General features: G+C 37.0%; 1 protein-coding gene across 2 annotated transcripts in view; it reads left to right on the top strand.

The window, feature by feature from the left end:
* Positions 1-14,949: 14,949 nt before the first annotated feature.
* The window catches only part of HPGD (15-hydroxyprostaglandin dehydrogenase), a 29,992-nt gene continuing 17,539 nt past the window's right edge, over positions 14,950-27,402 (top strand). Inside the window, exons 1-4 of one of the 2 annotated variants that reach the window (XM_058550377.1) lie at positions 14,950-15,252; positions 15,543-15,666; positions 18,791-18,897; positions 26,725-26,821. In XM_058550377.1, the coding sequence (XP_058406360.1) occupies positions 15,160-15,252; positions 15,543-15,666; positions 18,791-18,897; positions 26,725-26,821 (421 nt within the window). In that variant the 5' untranslated portion in view covers positions 14,950-15,159. The remainder of the gene's footprint in view (positions 15,253-15,542; positions 15,667-18,790; positions 18,898-26,724; positions 26,822-27,402) is intronic. The other variant, XM_058550376.1, reaches the window with a different exon arrangement.

Raw genomic sequence — 27,402 nt, 5'->3', positions numbered from 1 at the left:
GGCCCTATTCAACAATGCAGAGTTCACATTTGAGAAAGGCCTTACAAGTGCAATGAATATGGAAAATTCTTCACCCTCAAATCTGACCTTGTTCAACACCAGAGAGTTCACACTGGAGAAAGGACTCCTTGTTCAGTAAAACAACACTGGAAGAGAGCCTTTGTGAGGGAGCCGTCTACCTGAATTGAACCCCATATATCTGAACATACACACTGGGAAGATTCCCCACTAGTTCTAGGACTGTGGGAAGCTTTAATGAGCTGCACTGCACTTTTAATCCGCCTAGGCCAGGATCCTTGCCAGATTTATGTCACTGTCAGTTTCTGTGCCATAAGCCATTTCACCTCTACCACCTGGCTGGTCCCCACTGTGTATATTAGTCACCCCAGTATAATAAGGGAAGGTAGATGTTTCTTCTCTCCTTCCCATTCCCTGGAAAAATCATGAGTCTGAGCCCTTAGGAGGGCCTCATTCCCTCCTCTCTGACTATTTAGGGCATGGTCCTGACCCAAATTTGGCCAAGAAGACCCAGTCTAGATATTGCTGGCAACTTGCAAAGAATTTTACCTTCTTCCAGTTTTGGTCCAATTTGCATTGCTGACAAAGGGCACCTAGGAAAGACTACAGCTATTTGTGGTCCTATTTTGTGGCCTAGATGCCAGGATTTTTTGTGGATCCAGAGGTCCCCCTAAGGTAGTTGTTGTGACAACCTCCAGTGCTTTGGGGAGAAGGATGAATTGATTCCCTTTTTCCCAGAGGATGTCACATAATGCCCAGCACTAACGAGGGGAAGCTGCAAAGGAACTGTGTGCTCTGATGTCAGTTTGCTAGTGTCACCTGTGTAAGACTACAGGGGCCACGCTGAGACCATAATTGGTACAGAAACACTGTGTGTGATTAATAGGGTTCTGGAGGAGACTGTACCAAACTAGATAGAATGTGCCTCTTCTGAAAGTGCATCCACAGATGTTCCAGTGACTATGGCTGTATGAGATGAGTGTGTATACTTCATACTGATGTGTTTCCTGGAGTTGAGCTCATGGTCAGAGAAAAAACAAGGGTTTGTTTATTCCTGTAGCCTCTGGACTGTTCACCTCAAGGGCTTTGCAGCACATTCAAGAAAATGAAAATAGAGAAAAGGGAAATCCCATAAACCAGGGATGTAGCCTTTATCACCCAGCTAGAATGTTTGTTGGCCTAGCCGAAACAGTCTTTCTTGCTTGCCTATATTTCCTGCCACTGATGGAGGGCTGCCCTTCCCAAGGCATGAAGAGAGAGATGGTCAAGTCAATACAGGGCTGCCAAACCTTCTGGTTTCTGACAAACAGTAATTCTGGACTTTATTTGAACCATTTTTTTAAAAGTTTTATTGAGGTATAATTGACATGCTATAAACTGCACATATTTAAAGTGTGTAATTGGATTAGTTTTGACATACATATAGGCCCATGAAACCATCATAATCATGCTAATGAACACATGTATCACCCCTATACTTACCTTGTGCCCTTTTATAATCTCTCCCTGCCCTCACTGGCCCTCCAGTCAACCTCTGATTTACTTTCTTTGACAATGTTAGTTTGCATTTTCTAGAATTTTATATGATTGGAATCATAAAGTGTTTGCCTTTTTATTCTAGTTTCCTTCATGCTGCATAATTATTTTAAGATTCATACATGTTACTTATGTGAATAGTCCATTCTTTTCATTGCTGAGGAGTATTCTGCTGTATGGATGTACCACTTTGTTTATCCATTCATCTGTTAATGAACATTTGGGCTGTTTCTGATTTGTGGCTATTACAAATAAAGCTGCATATTTACAGTGTACAATTTGATGTTTTGAAACCCTTGAAACCAAAAGTTTCTTCTGGCCCTTTTTAATCCACCCCTTGTAACACATAAAGTTATTGATACAAGAACACATCCTACCTCTGGGCATGGATATTTTCATATGTATATACAAATGGGATGTATGTACTATGAAGCTCCATGAACTCTTCCCCAATCTTCCATCATCTATCATCTCATGGCCATTCCTGTTTCACTGGTCTCCACCACATTACCAGGTTATTTTACCTATAATCCCAGACATCATGTCATTTAACGCATAGTCTCTTCAGAATGCATTTCTAAAATGTAATTTCATAACTTTAATAACTATCACATAAAATGAAAATATTTTAAAATATGATAAAAAATGGATAAGGTGAATGAGACGACAATTCACAGAATAAAATAACTAAAAATGACCAATAAGCACATGATAAATATCCAACCTCATTAGCAATAAAGATATACAAATTCAAATAAAGACAACTATTTAATTTTGTTTGTCCACATTTAGCAAAGACTTAAAAGTATGACAGTATTAGGTAGTTAGTAGAGAAATGGTCACTCTTATACCAGTTGGTAGGAATTTACATTTGTATCACATTTTTGGAAGGTTAATCTGGCAAATTCTTTTAACCAAGAAATTTTACCTTTTAAGACTTTAACCTAAGGAAATAATTAGAAAAGTCAAAATGAAAAATGTAAAAATGCAAATAACCTAAATGCTCAACAACAGGATATTATAAATAAACTTATAGTATGTTGGTGTATTCTTTCAATGGAATAATATTTTGTCATTTAAAATAATGTTGTTAAAACAGCATAGCAAATGCATTTCAATTCATGTGCCAAATTTTTACACATCTTATGAATAACTTCACTTGCCATGGACAAAATGATAAAATTAGTAAAATGTATATTTTTTATGGATTACATTGTTATGTAAATACAATTAAGACTGATTTATTTATATGTTTAAATGTGAACATTTTGTTGCATATTGTTAGCAAAGTCATGAATATAATGGCAATATTTTGTCAGTGGCAGTATAATTCAAACAATCAATATTCAGTTAATTATATTCTCTTTGTAGATCACTTGAATTTAACAGGTCAGAAAGATATTTAAAATATGTGTTTACAAAATATGATCAAAAAATAAATTACAAATTTATATGTACCAAAACATTTATAAAGCTATAATTGATAATAATGATGATGATGATAATAATAATAATAATATAGTATTTGTAACTTGAAGTAACAAGAAAAGCATTTTCTGGCATTGTTCTGCAACTGATCCATTACACTTTAGCCCTGTTAAAGTTTAATTATGATGGTTATACTGCTTTTATGTAGGAGAATGTCCTTGCTTCTTGGCCCAAAATATTATGACATGATGGGGCATCATATTGACAACTTACTCACAAATGGTTCTGGGAAAAAAAGCTCCTTGCACTATTCTTTGGACATTTCTTTAAGTTTGAGATTATTTCAAAATAAAAAGTAATTGAAAATCCAATCAAGTGAACTCACTCATAAATCACATGCATAACATTACAGCTCACTAGCACAATTGACAGATTACACCTCTGTATATAATTTTATTTATAACAGACTTAATATTGATTAACTCCACATCTCGTCAGTTTGTTTCCACTTTCAAAGAATGAATAAACTCAGTGTTTCATAGGGTCACATACTATTTTACCCGATATAAACATAACTATATATTCATTATTAATAGATTTATCCTATCCTGTACTCTTCAAAGGCAAATTTAGAATTTGTTAGTTTATTTTTTTATTTTTGGGTGAGGAAGATTGGCCCTGAGCCAACATTTGTGCCCATCTTCCTCTATTTTATATGTGGGATGCCTGCCACAGCATGGCTTGATAAGTGGTGCGTAGGTCCGTGCCTGGGATCTGAACCTGCGAACCTTGGGCCACTGAAGCGGAGCATGCAAACTTAACCACTACGCCACCGGGCTGGCCCCTTGTTAGTTTATTTTTAAAAGATGGATATTCCGTTTACTAAAAACATTTTATGTTTGCCACTTACTTTACACATTTCACTTGAAATGTAAATTTCTAAAAAGAAAGAGAGGGACGGAGAACTATTAATGAAATTCTATGACACATTACTGTCAGCAAAGACATTTGCCATTTCTAATGTAGTTGTGTATTTTTTGAAACTGAATGAAATGTGAAAAATGTTAACTTTACAAAGCAAGTTATTAAACCACACTTTTTCCTCACATACCTTTCTCAAATCTAGAATTATTTTGCCTACTTGACTTTTCAATCTGGAAATTATATTAGATTAGTTTAGCATGAGAAATTCTTATTAAATCCAGGCTGGCTCCTAGTGGTAACCATCTTGCCTCACTAAGAGCTTGAAAATAATTGGTTCAATATTCAAGCATAGAATTATGCTAGAGGTAGATGTGAAAGTCATCCCTCTACAATTTCTGGAATTGATCTACGCTAACCTTTTCCTCAACCCCACTTCCCCCACCCTCATCTTGACTTGCTTTTGAAAACATAGCCATTTGTGCATTTCTGGCTTTCTGGCACCTGTCACATTCTCCTCCAAGTTTGTTCACAGCAGCTTTTCAATCACAAAAGCAAATGCTTAGACATTGAAGAATTTCATTTGTTTGGATTAAAAATTAACTCATTTTAAAACTACCCAGGTGATGTCTTTCAATCTTCTAGACCTCTTGTGATCTTCAGTCTGTGTTTGCTTTGTTCTTTCTAGTTCAAATAATGCTCTCCTGGATAAAGAAGACTAAAAATGAAATAGCATCAGAGAAGCTATGGATATTCAAGTATTCACTACCATCTGTTACATCAGCTACTTTATCTCCTCTACATGTATATATATGTAGTTGTTGTTGTTTTGTTTTGTTTCACATACTTTCACATATTACCCTCCCCATGATTTAGAAATCTCAGCTCATAAGAGGCTTTGATCTTCATAAAACTCTTTTTCAAATCTTGTGCCTTTCTTTTCAATTTTATTCCAATCTTCATATAGCTGGCTCTTTCTTATTCCCTCTCAACTCCAATGTCACTTCCTCAGAGGCCTCTCTTCACCACTGGGTCTCTTGGAATCCTTCCTCCTCCCCCACCCATGTCACTCTACCCCAATTCTGTTTTATTGTTTTTGTATCACTTATCTCTACCCGCAATAATTATTTTTTCTGTCTCCTTCAACTAAAGGTGAGCTCCATGATGTCAGGAATACTACTGTCATCTTAACTCCCCAAATAATAATACACAGAAGCCCTGCTGTTCTGCTCTCTAATAGAGATTAATAAACTAGTGACTGCCCAAAAATCAATGCAATGCCCAATAGACATAGTAATGTATTCTTTGGAATAAGTATAGTCACCTGCCATGATCTATTATCTCATTTATCCTCACAAAATCCCTATAAATTATTTAAATGGTATGTAGCAGAAATATGTTTGTTTTAGAGGGAGGGAAAAAACTGCTATGCAAAATAAGGAGTTAGCATATTTTGCCTAAAATTACCCATAGCATTGAGGAGAGATCTAGAGAAGAAACTGGATTAGCAAGCTTCCATTTCAGTGTACCTAAGGAAAATGAGAAATAGTGAGATAGATGAGAAATATAGAGGAAAGAGATATCTTTTTCTTTTCTTTATTCAAGTCTGGACTGCCTCCAAAAACCAGATTAGGCAAATTTCCAAAGTGCTTGGTCTTAAAGAAGTTTACCAGTAGTGCTAGTCTCTCCACGCAACGAAACTGTATGAAAACTGAATCTTCCTTCACAGTGGGTTAGTGAGAAGACACTTGATCTTATCTGACTATCAAGCCAGTCACTTGCCATTGTTACCATTACTCAGAGCTGCCCTTCCTGGACAGTCACTGTGCTTCACAGCAGAAGGAGACCTTGATTCCCAAGCAAGGGACTGAGACAGCTGTTCAGGAATCTTGTGCTAAAGTTTCCCTCCCTCCCTCCCTTTCTCCCTTCCTTCCTTCCTTTCTTCCTCTCTCGGTCTTAGCCTCTCTGTCTCTCCTCTCTCTCATATTCTTTCTAAGACAAACTATTGCCACCAATTCCACATGATACCAAGGTTACTTGCATAGTTACAGTTAAAACCTATAGGCCTATCAGTAGGAATTTTTCTATCTTTAACTTGTACTGTTATTTACACAGCAAAATATAAGGTCCGACCTTTGTAGGTTCAAAAGGTTGACAGCAATTAGGAAATCTAAATTCCAAAGCTGAGTGAAAGCAAGCTAGGATATTTACACAAAAGCAAAAGTCTTGACAAGACAACCTCAGTGTCAGGATTCAATTAAAAAGCTTAATAGTTTGAGTTATCTTTATATGGCCAAATATATTTTAAAACAAAATAAAACAAACAATAACACTTTTTTTAAAAAAGGAGTATCTATAAAAATACACTTGCCCTAACTTTCCCAATTATTTGTGGCCTTCTGTGAGTCAAAGAGCAAATGAAAAGATGAAAGGCTGCTTTGATCAGATATAACCCCAGAAGTTACAGTGTGTTCCTAGGTCAATGAGAGAATGTTCATGAAATGTACTCAATAAATTATAAGGCACTAATGTTACTTATTATTTTTAGATCACCTTGAGTAAGCCAATTCATAAATACGAGATATTTCCAGATCAACAACAATAACTTGATTATGTTTTTTTCATCCTAAAAGTTAACTTACTTGTCCCCATTTGAAATAAACATGTCTATTCATAGGCCTCGGACATAAAGATGGCAAGTTCAGATTCCATATCCTAACACACATTATTTATTACTGTTAGTGTTATTTGATCTAATACAACAGAGACATACATTACAAATTGCATAGTATTAGCAGATGTTATATCCAGCCTTTATATGTTTTTCTTTCTAATGATTGAACTATGTTGTTATAAAGCTACATTGATCTTCAGCAATAGTTCAAGAGTGCACTGAACCACTGCAATCTATGTTCTTGGCTCCGCTCTCCTCTATCTCACCATCCATGCCGGCTTCTCTCATTTCCCACCTTAGCCCAGGCTCAAGTAGCTCTGAGAGTTGAGTCCTGCACCCTCACACACAGAGGCTCCTGAGCAAGGGAGAAATCCCCCAGAACGAGCAGTTCTTCCCTGTCGTACTCCCATTCTTGGTTTCCTATTTGTAAGGAATTCTAAGTCTGGTTTAGAAAGAACATGGTGGGAAGAGGAGACGAGAGAGAGAGAAAGGAGGAGGGAAGCAGGAGATTGGAGAAGGGAGAGCAACCAGCTCCCTTAGAGGAGCTCTCCAATTTACCCAAGCCCTAATGTGGCAGATGAGAAAACCCAGGATTTTATTTGCATATGCCCATACAGCTCATTCATATCAGCCTATACTAGGGCAAATTCTCCTGACTTCCAAGTCACAGATCCTAGAAGTTTCTGAATCTGATTGTGTGTTCTATCTCTCAGAACCAAAAATAGATTCACTGATTAATGTTTTTTGACCTTAATTTATAAAGGTTGTTAAATTGACTACCTTAAAAATTCTAAGAATTTATGAAACATGGAAAATCATATATTAAAAGAGTCTCTTCAAAATCGAGGCAATGGGCTTCTGAAAGTTATCCTCTATTGTTACTGGATACTGAAGAGCAGGATCTGTTTTGACATCAGCTGAAAAAAATCTCAAATCACTAATGGCACATTAGCAACATATGCACTGTCTAGACTCTCGGAATCTTTCCTCCACAGAGGACTTTGGTTGTACATTTGATTGTATTGAGGCTTAAGTCAGTTTTGCTGGGATCCTCCAGAAGTCCTCCTGTCTGATAAGACCTCCTATTGGATAACCACAAGAATGAATGAAGTTGTTCTCTCCACTGTGCATGGGAGGGTCTAAAAAGTACAGCGAATCCCTTAAATGCAGGAAATTTGCATTTCATTCTCCCCATCATACTTCGAAATGCAAAAAGACTAATCTGATTACTTCTCTGACCAAGACGGTTAAATTGTCAAATAGAAAAATGAGCCAGTCCTAAAAGATTTTCTAAGACACTACCCAAAAGTTCAGAAAGAATAATAACCTCCCAGAGATGAAACAGCTCAGCCAAGTACAAAAAAAATTTCCTCCCCTAAATTTAAAAACCAAATGTACAAGCCCTAACATCCAGCATTATATGCAGCATGTTTTTATCATTATTATGAAGAGTACTACAAATTCAAAAACAGGCAACAATCCAATGCCAACATGAATGGGCGACTGTCATTAGAGGTTTCACTGACACTCTTCCCCTTGATTCTGTCCTGTCACGTCGATTCTTGTGGTTGGCGTCACGATGGAGCCTTCCACTCCCTTGCTCTCCCCACCATAGCTGCTCGAATTCCTTTGTTCTTCCCAAACCCCTAGATTCTGTAACAATAAAACAGGATAAATACAGTTGATCTGCTTGCCTTGCTCCTGCCTACAACTCATTCTCCAAGTCCAACTAAGACAATCTTTCAAACACCCAAATCGGAGAAGTCTCTAGTTTTTAAAGTCATTCAGCGACTTGCTATTTTCTGAGAGTGAAATCTGAAATCCCTTTCACTGCTTAATAGGTCCTTAATGGTCAGGCTTTTGCCTTTTTCTCCAGCCTCATCTTCTGCCATTCTCTTATACCCCATCACCATCCCAAGCTCTCCTCTTTCTTTTAATTGTTTGAATACACAGTGCTCTCCCTTTCTTCTAGGCTCTAGAACCTTCAGATCCCTGTTTACTACCCTTTCCCCTCCTCTCTGGACTACTCCTAAACATCTGTCAGATTTCAGGAGAAATAACACTTCCTACAGAAGACTTGTCTCTCCCCAGTCCCACCTCATTATGTAAAGTCCCTCTGACCTGTGCTCTCATACACCTGCCTGTGTCCAAATTACTGTCTGTCTCCCCAGCCACATTAATTTACAACCTCCACTGGGGTGGGACCATTTGTTTTATTTAGTGCAGGTCCTCATGTCCTTAGTGTAGGGCATATCTTTGGTGCCCAAGAAACATTTGTTGAATAAATCATGCAAATTATATAAGCATACCCTATTAAGTAGAAGTTACTCCAGAGCAGTTGTTTACAAGTGACGCCAGCCAATATCGGAGCACATGGCGTAGCCATTATTCATAGATTTCTCTCCCTCAATCTTCAGTTACCTGCAAGAGAAGAATTTCTTTTTCTCTCCCTCCCTGTCACAGATCACAGACAGGTATATTGGGCAGGTGTAACCTTGACCATTCTTCTCCTATTTCCCCTGCCTTCCAGTTCTTACTATTCACAGGAATAGGTGATGCCTTGTCAGTTACACATCACAAGACTGGCTCAATCCTTAATGCATCTATAAGATTCCCTAGTATAGTTTAATCAATAGAGTTCCATTTCCAAATTGGAAAACCTCCGTTATGGGCTGAATTGTGTCCCTCCAACCCACCAAACTCATCTGTTGAAGTCCCAACCCCTAGCACTTCAGAATGTGACTGTATTTGGAGATAGGGCCTTTAAAAATGTGATTAAGTTAAAATGAGGCCGTTAGGGTGGGCCCTAATCCAATCTGACTGGTGTCCTTATAAGAAGAGGAAATTTGAACAGGCAGGGGACCCCAGGGGCTCATGCACAGAGGAAAGACCAGGTGAGGACACAGGGAGAAGGCGGCCATCTATAACCCAAGGAGAGAAGTCTCAGGAGAAACCAAACTTGCCAACACCTTGATCTTGGATTTCCAGACTCCAGAACTGTGAAAAATAAATTTCTGTTGTTAAAGCCACAGAGTCTGTGGTATTCTGTGTTGGCAGTCCTAGCAGACTAATACACTATGAAAGTTAGAAATATCTCATCTGTATTCTGGAGCTGGAAATCTATCCTCGTCATCTTTGTTTTTCTATTTTTTAACTAAGGCTTTATTTCTAAATCTATAAATAAATATGAACATTAAGGAAGAACCTAATGATAATAATTCACTGATCACCAAATATGAGGCATTGTATTAAGTGCTTTACGGAATGTCAACTTAGTCTCCACTTAACTGTTCAGGAAACTTAGGACCACCAAGCTTGGGCTATCTTGGGCTGGCTAATCAAAGCCAGCCCAAGATCACACAATTAGCAAAGCGGAAAAGACTGCATTTGAACATGAATTTGCCGAAGACAGCCAAATGTGGTGGAAAGAGCAAAGGCTTTGGAGCTCCGTGACTTGAGTTTGAACACAGGTTTGTTGCTAAATTTCAGAGTGTGATCTTGGGACATGTCACTTCTCTTCCATGAGGCTCAGTTCCTTCATCTATAAAACAAAAATAATATTTACATTGCAGGATTGCTAAAAGGATTACATGAGACAACATACAAAAGAACAAGAACATAGCAGATATTCAAAATTAGTCAGCTCCTCTATTGTAGCTTGTAGAGGCAAAGCCAAGACAGGAATCGTTGACCCCAATATTAGCAGAAACTGCTTTATTTCAGCAGGGCTTTTTGGTTTCAATAAAGAAAAAGCCTATCTCTGTATTGATTTATGTGATCATTTAAAAATTAAACACGCTTACATCTGTCAGGTGACTGATCTGCCTCTGTCTAAGCTGGAGCCTGTGACGAGGTGCATCTTGGGATGTCTGTGCTCACCCCTGGGCATGGGATGGAGGAAAATCAAGTTAAGACTGGCCTGTCTCAACAGGTCAGAACTGAGCCAACAAAGACTAGTGTATGTATGAAAATATATATTTGATCAAGGGAATCTGATTTGAATTTCTCTATTTTTAACATATTTCTTATAGAAATCACTGTTCAATCATGGCTAAAAGTACTGCTCAGTTATAATTATCTCAAAATAAAAAGTTTGATGAGAAAAACAAGTACCACTCAGGAGTCGCCACACCTTGAGTCAAAGCCACCTCCTTCAATTTTCTAGATAAGTGACCTTGGCCGAATTCCCTAACCTCCCCAAACCTGTTTTCCTCATCTGTAAAATGACCACAGTAATAACTACCTCACAGTTTGGTTGTAAATAATAAATGCAATTATACATGTAGAGTGCTTAGCGATAATAGCATTTATATAACATTTGCTGCGTGCCAGTCACAGGTCTAAGTGTTTGACTTGAATTTATTTAACTCAGTAGAGTCTTCACAACAACTTTATGAAATAGGTACTATTATCATCCTCATTTAACTGATGAGGAAGCTGAGATTCAGAGAAGTTAAGTCACTTGCTCAAGGTCACACAGCTAGTAGGTGGCGGAGCTGAACGCAGACCCAGGCAGTCTGATTCCAGAGACTGTGCATTTAGCCTTTATGGGATGCCTGCCCCTAAGTAAATGTTCAATACCCAATACCTGCAATTGCCTTAAAGGAAAAATCATCCTTTTTAATTTGACTGTTATTTAATGTTGCATCACTTTGTTTTCATTTTAAGAGAACTTCCTTCGAAAAACTAAATAAAATATAACCTACAAATAGGAATGCTTTCACAAAATTATGTGAACGATGGTTTATTTCAGATTTAACTTAGTTTTAGCTAAGAATTATGTTTTTAATTACACAATTTACATTGACGATAGAATTATATAGCTAATGTAAATGAAGCTAAATAATGCTATGAACACAGAAGCTGAGGAACGTATATCAGAAACCACAGGGGAGTGGGGGATGTGTTTACTGGGTAAAGAGTACTTTTTTTGTTTTAGAATACACTATATGTAATGTCCTGTAGATATTTTTAAGTTGAAATGTACATTTAATATTAAATATGCTAAAATATCAAAACATGCTTCTTCAAAAATACCATACCAATGTATTTTTCCAGTCTTACTTTCAAGTTGCATAAAAACGTAACCACAGTCTACGGGAAATCTCACCATCCAGTTCAAATTTTCCATCTTCTCTCAAGCACGTATCTCCTGTTTATCTGTACTCTTCTTCATGCAACATGTTCGAGCACACACTTTGAGTAGCCCTGGGCTGGATGCTGGAGATATTCAGAGAAAAAGACACAGCTCTCCTTGAAGACACTCAGAGATTGCAAAGTAATTAGAATAATGTGATCTGTGTCTCCATGGTAGAGTCTTCATAGCTGAGTTGGAAGACAAGTAAAGAAAGTGGGAGGGGAAGTATAGCAGGTGAGCAGATATTGTATGGCAAGGGCCTGAGACTTGGAGAGTGCGGTAGGTTTTAACTGACATGGCTTCCTAGAGAGTAAAAAGGGGCCACAGAAAGATACGGAGCAGGGACCACCTCCTATGCAATGCCCTGCAGCCTAGCTATTTTAAGGGTTTGTTTGGTTTTTTTTTTGTTTGATTTTGTTTTTTTGCTGAAAAAGATTCACCTTAAGCTAACATCCGCTGCCAATCTTCCTCTTTTTTTTTTCATATGTGAACTACTGCCACAGCATGGCCACTGACAGATGAGTGGTGTAGGTCTGAGCCCGGGAACCCAACCTGGGCCGTGGAAGTGGAGCATGGAACTTAATCACTAGGCCACTGGGGCTGGCCCATATTTTAAGGATTTTAAAAACAAGAAATTCTAAACATGATCAGATCTATGTTTTACAACTTATACTGGGAGAACTGTGAAACAACTTATACTGGGAGAACTGTGAAAACTGAATTGGATATAAGAAATTTAAGGGCAAAGAAATAATTCAGAAGGCTAACTGCTGTTGCTTTCACAGGAGAAAATATAAGGGGTGAACAAGGCAGGGACAGTGGAAACTGAGAAGAAAGAAAGGGGTGAAGAGGTACTAACTGTGCCCTAGATCCCAGGCCTTCCTATGTACTAAGAAAAACTGCTTCTTACATTTTTCTCTACCTCTCATGTATTATTTATTAATAATCCAGAAGTAATGAGTTAGAACTAATATGTATTATCACTTTGCGCCAGGCTCTATAACAGTGCTTCATATGCGTTATTTAATTTAATTTTCACCAAATTCTTTTTTTTTTAAATTTTTTGTTTATTGCAGTAACATTGGTTTATAACATTGTATAAATTTCAGGTGTACATCATTATACTTCTATTTCTGCATAGATTACATCATGTTCACCACCCAATAATTTTCACCAAATTCTTACAGGAACTTTACTAATAAGGAATCTGAGGCACTGAAGCAATTTGTGCGAGATCACACCTCTGGTCAGAAGCAGAGACAAAATCCAAACCCATTTTGTCTGAATCCAAATCTGATGCCCTTACCTCTCACCCCCACCCCACACTGCTTTCTGTTCCCCTATTCTCACCCTCATCCACTCCCGGCCTTTTAAGCTGAATCAGTCCTCCTGTTCCTTCTTTCTTCTTTTTTTTCTTGTCCTCCCAAAGCCCCAGTACATAGTTGTATATTCTAGTTGTAAGTCCTTCTAGTTCTTCTGTGTGCGCTGCCGCCACAGCAAGGTTACTGACAGACGAGTGGTGTAGGTCCATGCCTGGGAACTGAATCGGGCTGACGAAGCAGAGAACACCGGACTTGAACCACTAAGCCATCAGGGCTGGTTCTGTTCTTCCTTCAAAGAAAAACTTATTTTCCCTCTAATCTTTCCAACTACTGTCCAATCTATTTCTTTTCATGTAATATTGGTCTCGAACCCTTGCAATATCTATCTTCTCACTAGCCATTTTCTCCTTAAATTTCAACCATTTGGTTTCTGTGCCTTCTAAATTTACTTACACTAATTATTGCCCTGAAAAATTCAAAATAACAAGAAATCCTGCATATCCTTGTGCTCAGCAAAGTACTTTCCATTATTAACCACTCCTTTGTTCTTGAAACTATTTTTCCCCATATGCACTGCAATACTTTGCTCTCCCAACATATTCCCCTGTCACCCTAGTGGTTCTGTCTTGGCTTCTTTTCTTAGTTCTTTCCTGATTAAAAAAAAAAAGAAGAAAAAAAAAGTTCCTTTTTTTCTTCTGTGTTCTGTTCCTGCCACTGGAGGTGTTGGATTTTGGCTTATTTCCTCTTTTTTTTTTTTTTTTTTGTCCTCTGCTGTTCTCTTTCAATATGATCCCTCAACTTACTCTTCACATTACAATTTTTATTATCATGATAGAATATAAACCATCTCTCTCCCTATCTTAATTTCTCAACATTTTTTCAAGACATAATTTCAAATCAACTTTGAAGACTTCTGCATCAGTAGTTTACTGACAACATATATTTTACACGGCCTCCCCAAACAGGCTTGCACAGCCAACCAAGTCACCTTCCCCCTTTTCCTTCTGTAAACAGCAAATAAGTACACAAAGGATTCATTCTGCTGTTAGTTTAAGCCTTTTGCCTGACTTCCATCTCCCCAAGTGCTTAGACTTCTTTGTTCGTGAAAATAAATGCCAACCAGGTATTACGCTTACAGCATTAAAATTGAAGCCTGCGGGTGATAACATGAAAAAAAAGTGACTAGGTCAGCGGAATAGCCCTGGCTGAACGCATCTGAGCACACAGCTTGTACTCAGTTCCTGAAAGACGGGGAACCTCTGTCCCACACTTAACTAGGAGCCTCCAAAGCTGCTATGATTCAACGAGTAAGCATTCCTTGAACCAACAATTCACCAGGGTAACAGCGACTCTGGAAGTCCTGCGCAAGTCAGTGATGACAGTTCTTGCAGGGCGCTCTCAAGATGACACACAATGGACACTGATCTGAAACATAAGTGCCAACAAGATTCCTAAAGTCCCAGCCTCGAAATGATATGATTCAGGGGTTTCCGGCCAGAGCTCAGTTGACTTCTCATCTCTAATATCTGTACAAGTTTGTCAAAAACACAACTAAGTAAAAAACAATGGTGTTAGTTACCTCCGCTCCCTTCATCCCCACCCCAATGGCCATGAGATGGGAATTCAGACAAACACTTAGAGTAAGACAAAAGAGCAACATCCCTAAAATTTTGCTTTTTTCTTTGTTTCTGTTTTTTTGATGGGTGGGGGGATGGGAGGGGAGGACTTGGGGGCGGGAGGAGGAATTCAGGCTCTCAAGTCTCTCCTCTGCCCTCCTTTTATCAGGGTGGTCTTGAGCGCACTGAAGGGAAATCTTTTCTAGAAATAACCTTTCTGCTTTTCGTGTCAGCTCCCCACCAGTCACGCAGCCAGAGGCTGAGGGGCGGCTCTGACCTGGCCTTGGCTGCGAGTCAGGAAGGCAAAGATCGCGAAGCTTGGCGCCTGGGAGCGCTCAGAGCCAGGTGACACAGTCGTGGGTTCCCCGGCGCTGGCTTGACAGTTTCATCCCCGCCCACTCGCAGGAGAGCGCCCAGCTGGGCTGCACGCGCGCGCGCAGGGGGCCATAAAAGCTGCGGCCGCGCCGAGACGCCGAGCTCGCCCACCGCCCGAGCAGCGGCCGCACCATGCACGTGAACGGCAAAGTGGCGCTGGTGACCGGCGCGGCGCAGGGCATCGGCAGAGCGTTTGCAGAGGCGCTGCTGCACAAGGGCGCCAAGGTAAGTGCGGCACCCGACCGCAGAAACTTGTCTGCCCACCCTGAGACTCGCCCCCCCAGCCCAGGGGCTCCCGGGGAGAAGAGGAGGCAGTCCCCGAAGTGCCCAGTTTGCCACTTCCAAAAACTACTTTAAGGCTTAGGCTTTCGAGCAGACCTCGAAAGCGCTTGGGAGAGAACCTGAACTTTGCTGAATTTCAGGTTCAAGAGAGCAGCGTCCTGTTGTTTATTTACTCTTCGTCTGACTGTTTCAAGAGCTGCGCAGCACCTCGATTCCTCTCCTCTTGTCTGTAGGTAGCGCTGGTCGATTGGAATCTTGAAGCAGGTGTAAAGTGTAAAGCTGCCCTGGATGAGCAGTTTGAACCTCAGAAGACTTTCTTCATCCAGTGCGATGTGGCTAACCAGGAACAACTGAGAGGTAAGAGAGGGGAATCAACCCATCAACGGGGAACGCGCCCCGAGCAAGCAATAACCTGCAGGCAGCCCGGGCCAGAGCCAGCCTCGGTGCAGGCAGCTCGACTACCTCCTGGGGATCAGCTACCTCGAAGATAGCTGGGACTGTTGTGTTTCCTACTGACATCCCAATAGCCATAAAAACTAAGGGGGGAAAACAGGCAAAACTGCTTGAGAAATTCTTTTTAGTCATTTGGCAGCACTTAATGTAATCAAAATAACTTCGTGTATTCCAAGACAATGCTGCTACAGTAATTATTAAATGATTGAAATGGCAGATGGAACTTGGAAAGTTAAAGTGGGCTAAGGGACTGTGACAAACAACTTCTCCCAGAAAGCTGGAAGACACAGAGTCCAATGACAATCAAATGTGGCTGTGTTTCTCTTTTAAACATACTAGAATGCAAGATCAAGGATCATCATCACAGATGTGCTAGATGCTTTTAACCAGATGTTCTCTCTGGTTTTTCCCCTGTGGGATAGTACTTTAAAAATAATAGCTGTACTGGGGTGTTAGAACTGCAGAAGAAAAGTTTCTATCAGACTTTCCTCAGTGCTTTCCTGTTTCTGTCTACTCCGTTAAAATAGACCAATCTACTTGTAAATATCAGGGACAATATTAGCATAGACAATAAAGAGATTTGGTCTGAGGCCCAAATAGATTGGGCCCAAAAAATAGAAAAATAAAATAATTGTATTTCACAAAATTTTATTGAAAGACTGAATCAGTTGTTAGGTGCATGTTTAATCAAGGGACCAAAAAACTTCCATAAAAGTCACTCTAGTACTCCTGTTCTTAAAGCATCACTGAAGTGTGAATTTCTTTGAAAATGTTGGGATGTTCTGTAAGAGAGTGAAAATGGAGTTCTATGTTACAAGGCAGTGTTCCCCTACAGTTAAGGGAAATTGTTTTAAAGGAGGTTATGTAATTAAAATCTGAAAATGCTAATAAAGATCTATAACATGGATTGCAAGCATGAGTAGAAGAGATCCGTAAACACAGATTTTTGCCAGAGGATAAAGTTTTATTAATTGCACATGATATTTTGGAGCAAGGATAGACTCATATCAAATCTCAACATCCATGCTGATGGAATAGGGAACAGTATAGATCATCTGAAAGCTATTTCTGAGTTTGTGTAGTTTCACGTGACATTTAGCTTCAATTGTTTTGCTTTCCAGTGTTTAAAACTAGTACCTTGGCTGTAAACACATTCCTTAAGAATAAATGATTATAGAGGAAGAAACTCAGACACATACTGAGTGACCAGGAGAAGGTCATTCATTTCTCATGTTGGTCATGAGAAACCCACATGTTGTCTGGACATCAGCATTTATTTGCATTTAAGAAAATTATGACATTGACTCTTTCGATTTCAGGATTTAATGCTGCCTACAGCTTTTGAAGCTATTTAGACATGGGCCAAGGGAGACTTCATTGAAATCATAGAAATACAGAGGTGAAAAGGTTCTTGGAGATGATCTAGACATAACTCATTTTACAAATGAAAAAAATGCAACACAGAGAATTTACGTGAATTTTAAAGAGTACCACAGCATGTAAATGTCAGCAAGAGCTAGATTGTCAGTCGCTTGAGCCCAGAATTCAGTGGTATGTCAGAAAGAAGATGGTGTATTATACATTGGTAAGAGCAGAGTATAAAGAATGCAGTGGAGACCAGAATGAGGAGAGAAAATTGAAGAAGCAATTAGACATACAGATTTAACAACTTAATTTCCCATAAGGTGTGACTTCTGAAGAGTGGAACATATTTAGGATGGAATGCCAAAAAAACAAATAGGATTCCTTAGATGTTTTCTACTGGAGGACCTTTTCTGGAATCAATTTGAAATCGTAAAAAGCAGTTTAAAAATTCCATGAAAAAGTAAACAGTTTTTATTTTGTTGTTGTCTCCCATTCCAGTATAGTAAAGGGTGCTGTAAAGGGTGTGTATTAGAAAGTCTTGGCACTGTTTTTGGCAATTAAGTTGCACAATAATTTATCCATTTAGGAACTGATTAATTCATGCCCTCCTCAATATATCTGATGGTTGTTAATAATTCTATGATTTTGTTTCAATCAAAATAAAGTTTGTGTGGATCTGCTTTTTTCAAGGAACTCCTATGTTGGCCTCAAGACCTGAGAACACATTTCTCTCATTTGGAAGAACAATCACAATTGTTAACTATAGTCTCAAGTAATAGAACTAGAACCAATAGTTCAAAGGCCCAGGGAAGCAAGTTTAAATCAATAGAACTATGTAAAAGTCTTCTCTGAGAAATAATGTGTTTCTCAGTGCAAAAATGGTAACGCCTACTATGAACTGGCTAAGAAGGATTGTCAAGGACTGGATATGTGGTTGGACAATGTAATGGGTGACCTTCAGGCCTCAGAATCTATGCAAACTTTACCCTGGTTGAACATAGTTTTTATACAAACTAGTAATACAGAGCAGTAATAATAGAAAAGTAAAAGACTGAAATGGTAAACATAAAATTACAGTAATCAAATAAAATCAACTGAATGAAGAGTAGACTTTTACTCACTAGGATATCAAAAACTCCCTGAAGTGATCGTAATGGATCTGAATACGCGAGAAGACTTGTGTTTAATATAACGCTTTATGAAGATAATATGGCTTATTAAATGAAAAGCATGTTTGTCATAGTCTAAGCCACAGAATTTCAGTAACTTCTTCAAGACAGATACTGGCTGCCCACACTGACTTCCAAGAGCTCTTAGCTTAGGATGCTCAGTTCTCTGATAAAATTTACTCCATTACGTTACTGCTTATAGAACTTTAATGTGCATACAAATCATCTATGGATCTTACTAAAGTTAAGATTCTGATTCAGTAGGTCTGTGGTGGCCAGAGAGTCTGCATTTCTAACAAGCTCCCAGGTAATGCTGATTGATGCTGCTGCCTCACAAACAACACTTGGAGAAGCGAGGCATTAAGTTACAGTCTAAGAGCGTAATTTTCACTATGAGGGCGGATAAAGAAAAATTCATTTCAGGGCATAGGATATGATTTAAATGTACATGTGGAAAGTATGAATGTATCTATAATGCCCTTTTTTTTAATTAGATACTTTTAGAAAAGTTGTAGACCACTTTGGAAGATTGGACATTTTGGTCAATAATGCTGGAGTGAATAATGAGAAAAACTGGGAAAAAACGCTGCAAATTAATTTGGTAAGCTATCTTAGCTATGTTTATTGCCTAAAATTATTTAACGATATGTTCTTTTTAAAGGAAAAAGGTTCTTATATTCATGAAAACATTACAATGACCTATAATATAGAAAAAGGGAAGTTACAGAAAGCTAGGAAAAAAGCATTTCCTTTTATAAATTGGAAGACATTCAAGACTTTTAATTATGAAAATAAATCTATCTTAAAATAGTAAAAGGAAATATGAAAAAAATGGTTTATTGCATAATTTAAGAGTCGGTCCACAGGTCAAACTAGCCTACCACCTGTTTTTCTATAACCTGCAAGCTAAAAATGGGTTTTACATTTTTAGATGGTTGAAAAAAAGTTAAAGGAAGAATAATATGAGATATATGAATACAATCATATATTGCTTAACGACGGGGATACACTCTTAGAAATGCGTCGTTAGGCGATTTCATTGTTATGCAAACATCACAGAGTGTACTTACACAAACCTAGATGGTATAGCCTACTACACACCTAGGCTATATGGTACTAATCTTACAGGACGACTGTCATATACGTGGTCCATCATCAAGTGAAACATTGTTATGTGGTGCATGACTATACAAAAGTTAAATTTCAATGTCAATAAAGTTTTATTGGAACACAGCTACAGTCATTCGTTTACATATTGTCTCTGGCTACATTCATGCTGCAACAGCAGAGTTGAATAATTGTGACAGAAACCCTATGATGTGCAATGCCTAAAATATTTACCATCTGGCCCTTTACATAAAAAGTTTGCCAACCCCTGGCTTATTTATTTAAAAAATAAATCTTTAATTCCAGAACTGTAACAGAAAACAAGGCTAAAGTGACTATTGGACTTTGTTAAGACTTTTATCCTGAAAATCAGTGTGTTTGTGTAATTTCCATAATGTTTGATGATTATTTAGCTCTTAAATTATAAAAATGTACAATTAGGAAATAAAATTTCTGTTTTATCCATTGTATCACAAGTTTGTTGGTTACCTCATTTTATAAACACACTTGATGTAAGGTATTGGGGCTTAGTAAAACTCAAACCTAAAAGCATTTTGCTAAAGCAAAATGTCAGAGCTGGGCTGTGAATGGAGTTACCCTGCCTTTGTTAAGGTCATTCTTACTAGTCTCACTGAGCAGGCATGTATAAAGTATAGAGGGACCTCTGTGTGTGTATAAACATACGGGGAATGGCCCCCGACTTCATGATATTCTCCTAGGTTATTATAAACTCCTTAAAAACAGGAACTGTGTTATGTTTTCCTTGGTTCCTTTCTCAGTAATCAACACGGTATCTTGAAGATAGTGCTTAGTCAATAAATGTTTGACTTGAATTGACATTCCCATGAGTAATTACTTAACTGTAATAACTTGATGGAAGTAATGAGAATTACATTACCTCACAAAAGAGCTAAATCTGTAAGCACCGCTTTGATAAGGGTACAAAGTTGCTCCCCAAACTTGACAGGTGCCTAAAATTCTTTAACCGAGAACAAAAGGTACTATTTTAAAATACACACCCTCTTTCCAGTTCTTTTTAAAATTTGTCTCAAGTATTCCTAGATATCATATTTCAAAATAACTTTAAAAGCTATTTGTCAAGTTTCCCTCAAAAGCCTTCTGGGATAAGTGTGGGAGCACACACGGGTGTGTGTATGTGCGTGTGTGTGTGTGTGGTTAGAGAAACCTGATGACTGCTTTTCCTAAGTTGAGACAATTCTATGATTTTCTTCTACTTTAGGCTAGTAATGTAGTGAAATGAAGTATTTTTTGACTGTGAACCATACTTACATCTCTTGGCTAAATCTTACTTTATCATGGTATATCAATGTTTAATACACCTTTGAATTTGCTTAGTTAATACCTAATTTAATTTTATATTTGTCTCTCTCTGCTTATAAGTGAAAGGATCTTATAATTTTCTTATGATATTCCTATTTGGTTTGAATGTCAATTACTTCTTTGCTTACTTTTATCTCCTTGATCTGGCAGTTTTTGAACAGAATGCAATCATCTCTCAAATGACAAATGTTAATTTGCCTCCCTCTTTCAGTAATTCTGTCAGTTTGGACTCTATATTATAAACTTATAATATTTGGAGCATAAATTGCTGGTGATTATAATTTATTGACCTTTGATTTTTTTAAAGTTGTACCTAATTTGCAACCTATAATGTTTTTGATCTATTCTATATTTCCATATATGAAATTGGTACCCATGTTTTCTTTTGGTTCACATTTACCTAGGCTTATCTTTTTTTGTTACTTTATTTTGAAAATGTAAGTAACCTTTTATGTTAAATTTGTCTCTTGCTGACAGTATAGTGTGAGATCTTACTTTTTAAATCACATCTGGGAACATCTGTTTTTTATATTTGTGAATTTAAGCCACTTAGATTTATTTTTACTCTTCTCTTAGGATTTATTTCTTCCACTGCAGTTCATATGTTATGTTTACTAAGTTTTCTTTTTGTTTTTGTTCTTTTTTACATTCCTTTCTTAAATTCCACTGGATAGCTTTAATTTTCTTCTGCTGCTAAGAAAACTGTACATTTTATATTTACTCTTCAGTGGTTACCCCTGACTTATTATGAATCATATTTCATTACATCCTTTGGCTGCCAGATAAAACAAAAAAATTTGAATATACAACCAATTGGGAGCTTCAGGAATTTTTAAGAATATGTTTTTATAAACTATGCCGCTCTCCAAAACCACGTAAAGTGACAAGAATTTTTTAATTTAGCTATGCTAATGAAAAGGCACAAATTGCACAGCAGCTTTCTCCCTTTAGCATCACTACTGATATTTTTAATAGTTTCTTCAGTAATATCTACAGATATTTTATAGCTAAAGGTCACTAGGGTATAGAGTTCCTATATTCAATGCATTCAGAATGGACACATAACGTGTCTTTCCTGAGAAATCAGATGTCAGAAGACAGTGTGCAATGATTAGAGTTAATATAAAGAAACCTGAAAATAATGAAAAGATTATTACAAAGGCAATAGGATTTTAATTATCTGTCTTCATCCGGTTGAGAGGGCATGTTTGCTTTAATATAGCCTGGATGAATAAACACCTGCTCCAAGTTGGAAAATTCCTGCGTTATCTGCAAATAGAAAATTCTGGAAGACTAGGGGAATTTTATTTGACTGCTTTGATTACAACTCACTCTCTAGGATCCTTCCTCCTTGAAGTTCAACTGGCCTTTATTTTTCTTTGGACTCTGCTGACATAGGTCACTCCTTAGCTTAACTCCAGGGACTGATGGCGTTTATTTAATTTTACATAGAGACAATAAGATATAACCTGTATAACTTAAAAGCATGTCACTTCCTCTTCTACCTGCGACACCTATTGCAAGAATGGATTAGATTCTGACCAATCATTGTCCTTCCAACTTGATTATCTGTGTTAGTATAATTCAAATATTTGTGTGTGGTTTATATAAAAATTTTTTTTAGACTCTGCTCTGGATGTACTTTGCCTCCTTATACAACTCCATGTGTGTTCTTTTGCATGTTTTTCCATGTTCCTGTCCATGTCAGAAAGTAACCACTTAGTTAAAGAACCTCACCACATATCTCTCTCTCTTCTGAAATCTTATGTAACATATTTATTCCATTCACAGAGGGCGTACCAATTTTAAATTTTATTAGAATTATTTTATTTATGCTAGTATCCTATGAGCTCTTTCAAGGCAGAAAATTATTGTTTTGTGTACAGAGTAGATGTTTAATTAATATTTATTGTATAAGTAAACTGCCATTCTATGATATTTTACATACATGGATATTCATTTTTGTGTTTTAATACACTATTTGGATGATTTCCTAATACATCAGTGTTGACCAACAATATCATCTGTTCTTTCACTTTTACTCCTTACCAAATTTATTCCTTCCTTATTCTTCACTCAGCAGAACTCACGACTTTTCCCACACAAGAGATACATTAAACCTCTTCCCCATCTTTTGTTTCTATTAGGCTATTCTGTGCTTCCTCCTCGGTCTGAAGCCAACTCTAGCAGCCTATTTGTAGCTGCTCAGAGCTCACAAAGAATGTTCAGCAAAGAATGAGTCTTTGTATAACTATCAAAGGTTACTCTGACAATTGGCCAGAGGTAGACTTAACTTTGAATATTGATAAGGCCATTCTGTAATGTACTTCTTTTACATTTTGAAGATTTCATAAATCTAAACAATTCATCCCAGCCAAGTGGGATTTATCATCTAATTTGGACATATAACTAACATATATTGAATCTCTTAGTATATTCAAATAAAAATTAAACAAAATAGATGGCTATTGCTAGTGATTGTTTTTTTCAGAAATACAAGGGTTGACTAAAGATTTGCACTGGACTGGGTATGCATTTAGAATTAGTCAAAACTAGATTTCAGTCCTGAATTTAGAATTCATGAACTTTTATTTCATTTCTCTACTCATGAATTTCCCAGTTTGTGAAAGGAGGAAGGTAATCTCCGTACCTCTGAGAATGATTAAGCTTAAATAAACCATAATTTGTATGAAGCATCCAGCACAGTACTACTACATAATATTCACTCAATAAATTGCATTTCCCCTCCAGGGTATAAAAACCTATACATTTCTACATTCTCACTATCTCATTTCTATATGAGTTGGGGTCCTCTGTCCCACTCTACTTCTAATTGAAGAATTGAGGACATTGATAGAAACATTGTTGTCAAAACATTATTGTCAAACATACTCCTTTTTCTTGGCTCCCAAGGATGCTTATTACACATTGAATTAGTAACTACTTTGTGTTATTGCTACTCTGTGATATCTAAAGATCCAGTTGACCTATTATAGTTAGGCAGAGCTTGCTAAATTATATGTAGCATCTGCAAGGGGGAAGACGATAATATTTACCCCCAAAATAAGCACAAATGGAAAAAATTTGAACATGAAAAAATAAAAGATAAAAAAAATTTCAGAAAAAATGGTCATCTAAATTAGTATTCCTTGAGAATTGGGTTGGAGAAAAGACAAGAAACCTGAAAAACAAAGTTTCATGATTTAGATGACAGAATTAAAAAAATTACAGTGTAGCACAAGAACCATAATAAACTAAAAGGAATCCCAGAGTGGAGGGAGATAAGGGAAATGACATATTAGGAAATTTCAGGAGCAAATGTATACACACACACGTTTTATGTATATATACATGTATGTTATAGGAACATATATACATATATGTATGTATATATATGTTATAGGAAGACATGATAAAAAGAATTAAATAAGCTATTACCATTTGTCCATTTATCTTTATTACTGGAGAATTCTTCCCAGTGTAAGGGAATTTAAGAGAGTGTTTTTTAAGTTATAGAATAATTTAATTAATGAAAAACATAATTTAAGATTTAGAATACAACATAATTACAATTTCAGTGTAACATATAAGAATTATGTCTTCATAACCAAAATATTGAGTAAGCATGTGTTGATTAGATCATTTTATTAATAATTGAATTTTTATTTATTCTCTATGAAATTAGACATAGGATTTTCTTTGAGAGTCAAGTACAAAATTTTAACTACTTTCACAAAACAGACTCAAATAATACTATAGATTCCAGCTACTTTGTGTTTGTAGCTAGAACATGTCTATAATTTTCATTTTCTTTTTTTTCTAGATGCTAGATATTATAATGACCCAATCTATGAAATATATAAACATTTCCAAAAGACATAAATATATTTAGAATATTAACAAGAAACATTTTATTCTATCTATGGTTTTCTAATACTTCCTTTAATATACAATCTGGGATAAAGAAGAGATTGTTATAGTAAAAGAAAAGAGGTGAAAATATCATATATGTACAGCCAAAGCATTAAACCTTGTCTTGTAGATTTATCCTAAGAACGTTTTCATTTGAAAAGTTACTCAGTTCTTAATCTGATAATGGATAGGAAGATAATCCTTTATCCTCCTCACCAAAGACCTGGAAATAAATCTTGCTTTTAAAAAAAAAGTTAAAAATAAACAGTCCCAAATTTCCTATCTGGCTACATCTTGCAGATGTTGAAAACATAAAAGCGGGTGTCAGCAAAGCTGTAAATACCTGAGAATAAAAGCATAGCGCCAATATGCGTAAACAGAAATTCTGTTCAGACTTGCTGGAGACTTGGGCAGAAACTAGCAGAATCTAACTGACTTCAGTAATTTCAGCCATCTACATTTTTTCTTCTTATATAAACCATTAATGTTTTGTTTCTCCTTTTTAAAGGGACTCATGTGGAGATTTTACTTATTCTCCCTAAGCCTACTTGATATCAAACTGACACATGGCTTAAGTGAATAGAATCTTCAATTTACTTTTTTGTTCTAGAACTAAGGTAGAGAGGCAATTCTGAATGTTTGTCAAGAAAACTCCAAAACGACTTTTTAAACTAAAAAGAGGGTAAAACCAATATGTGCCCTCAGTTTCAGACTCATTATCTATTGTATCACTTTCTCTGCAGTATTGTAAATGAAAGAAATAAGAATTAAGATAAAAAGTCAAAAGGAAATTTTCACCTTTTAAAAGTCTGAGTTGGAAGGGAGAGGAGTTCTTAAATCTAAAAGGGAAGATAAGTTTTCAAATATAAGTTTCATATCACAAGTTGGTTTTGGTAGTGATGAATTCTTACATGTTAGAATAAAACAGAAAAGGTGCCTACACGTGGAGATGAGTAGTGAAGCAGAGTAAACCAGCAAAAGGAGTAAACAGCTGCAGGAGTGGTGAACAAACTGAAGTGATAGAAGTTACTGAAGACCATGTGTCCAAGTAACAGGAAATCCCCCACGCAAGCTGGATAAAATGGTTATGTGATCTCACGCAACACAGAGTTCAGGCCTGCTTGACACTGCAGTTCAGTGATAGCATCAGGACCCAGTCTCTCTTCATCTTTCCACCTGCCATCCTTCATGGTGGTTTCATCTTAGGATGCTAGCAATAGAACTGTTCATTCCAGCCATCACACCCATACAAAGCAATGAAAAAGGAGTAATGTAATCATTTCTTCCTCGTTTTCTTAAGAGCAAAGAAAATTTTCTCAGCAGCATCCTCTTCTACTACCCTTTGCCAGCCCAGACCCCACCAGCTGACTGCTCCTCAGGGTCTCACTGTCCAGAAATGGGTCACATGCTGGCTCCTAAACCAGTCGCTGGCAAGGAGAATGAGATTGCCATGACTGAATTGGATTAATTTAATGTCTGTACTAAAGCTGGGGAGATCACCTTCCTATGTCTTGTATAGGAAAGAGGTGGATACAAATGCAAAATAGAGTTTTTATTAGGAAAAAAAAAAAGAAAGAAATGATAACTGTGTAGGAAATTCAGAGTATCTACTATTGTATACTCCAAGAGCCAAGATAATTAAACAGACCAGATGAATGTGGAATACCTGGACATGAGAACCATATGCTAAGAAGGGTAAATAAACTTTGTATTCAATAGTTAGAAAAGAAAAAGAATGTATAGAATTCTTGAAGATGCTGAGAATTGAGTTCAAGCGACAAAACACTATTTGGAATACAACCTTTATGATAAAATCTCAGATTGGGCAACTAAGTGAAGTGAAGTTTTGCAGAGATGTGATAAAGTTGCAGAGACAACTTTAGACAAACAAAAGAAAATCCAGGTCAATGACTAACTTTAAAAAAAGAAAACCATGTCAAAATCTTTCATTGATAATATTTGCAGAAATCTCCCTAGGTGTCTGGGATAGCAATAACAACTTTGGTGTGTGACTATATGGTAAAGTATAATGGCTCTGTTGCTTCTCCTATTTATGCTTCTGGATTAGGTTTCTGTTATCAGTGGAACCTATCTTGGTTTGGATTACATGAGTAAGCAAAATGGAGGTGAAGGCGGAATCATTATCAATATGTCATCTTTAGCAGGTAAGGACAGTTATTATGTTAATAATAATCTCTTATTAGTAATTTGGACCACAAAAATCAATCTTCAAAACATATTTATTATCAACTTGGATTTGAAATTGAAACTGTTTAATTTTTTTTGTTTTTTTAATGATTCTATGGAATTTTCTATTGCATAATATCAAAAGTTTGAAGTATATGTTTATAGTTTTTATCTTACTGCAGTACTATTTTAAAAAAACGTTTATATATATTTTCCCAGATTTACTGTTTTTCAAAGGTTGTTGTGAGACTCCTAAGCACTAATGCATGTGAAAGAAAGCACCTTTGACAAAGTAAAAAGTACGAAAACCAATTTAAGGTATACTACTCGCATGTGATTTTACTAAGAGCATGTAATTTTAAAATATGGCATATATAGTAGTTGGGATATGCTATAGAGAAGGCCAGACTTTACCTCCACTCTCTTAGGGTCTCTGGCTGGGCCTTAGAATTAAAGTGACATGAGATAGATTGACAGGTGAAGAGCATACAGATTTTTACATGTACCTGGGAGCCTCCATAGGAAAGTGAAGACCCCAGGAGGTGGCTAGGCCTAAGGG

This window comes from Diceros bicornis, chromosome 11 (assembly GCF_020826845.1).
Source record: "Diceros bicornis minor isolate mBicDic1 chromosome 11, mDicBic1.mat.cur, whole genome shotgun sequence".
In the NCBI taxonomy this organism is placed as follows: Eukaryota; Metazoa; Chordata; class Mammalia; order Perissodactyla; family Rhinocerotidae; genus Diceros; species Diceros bicornis.
This window is presented reverse-complemented; position numbering and strand designations above follow the sequence as displayed.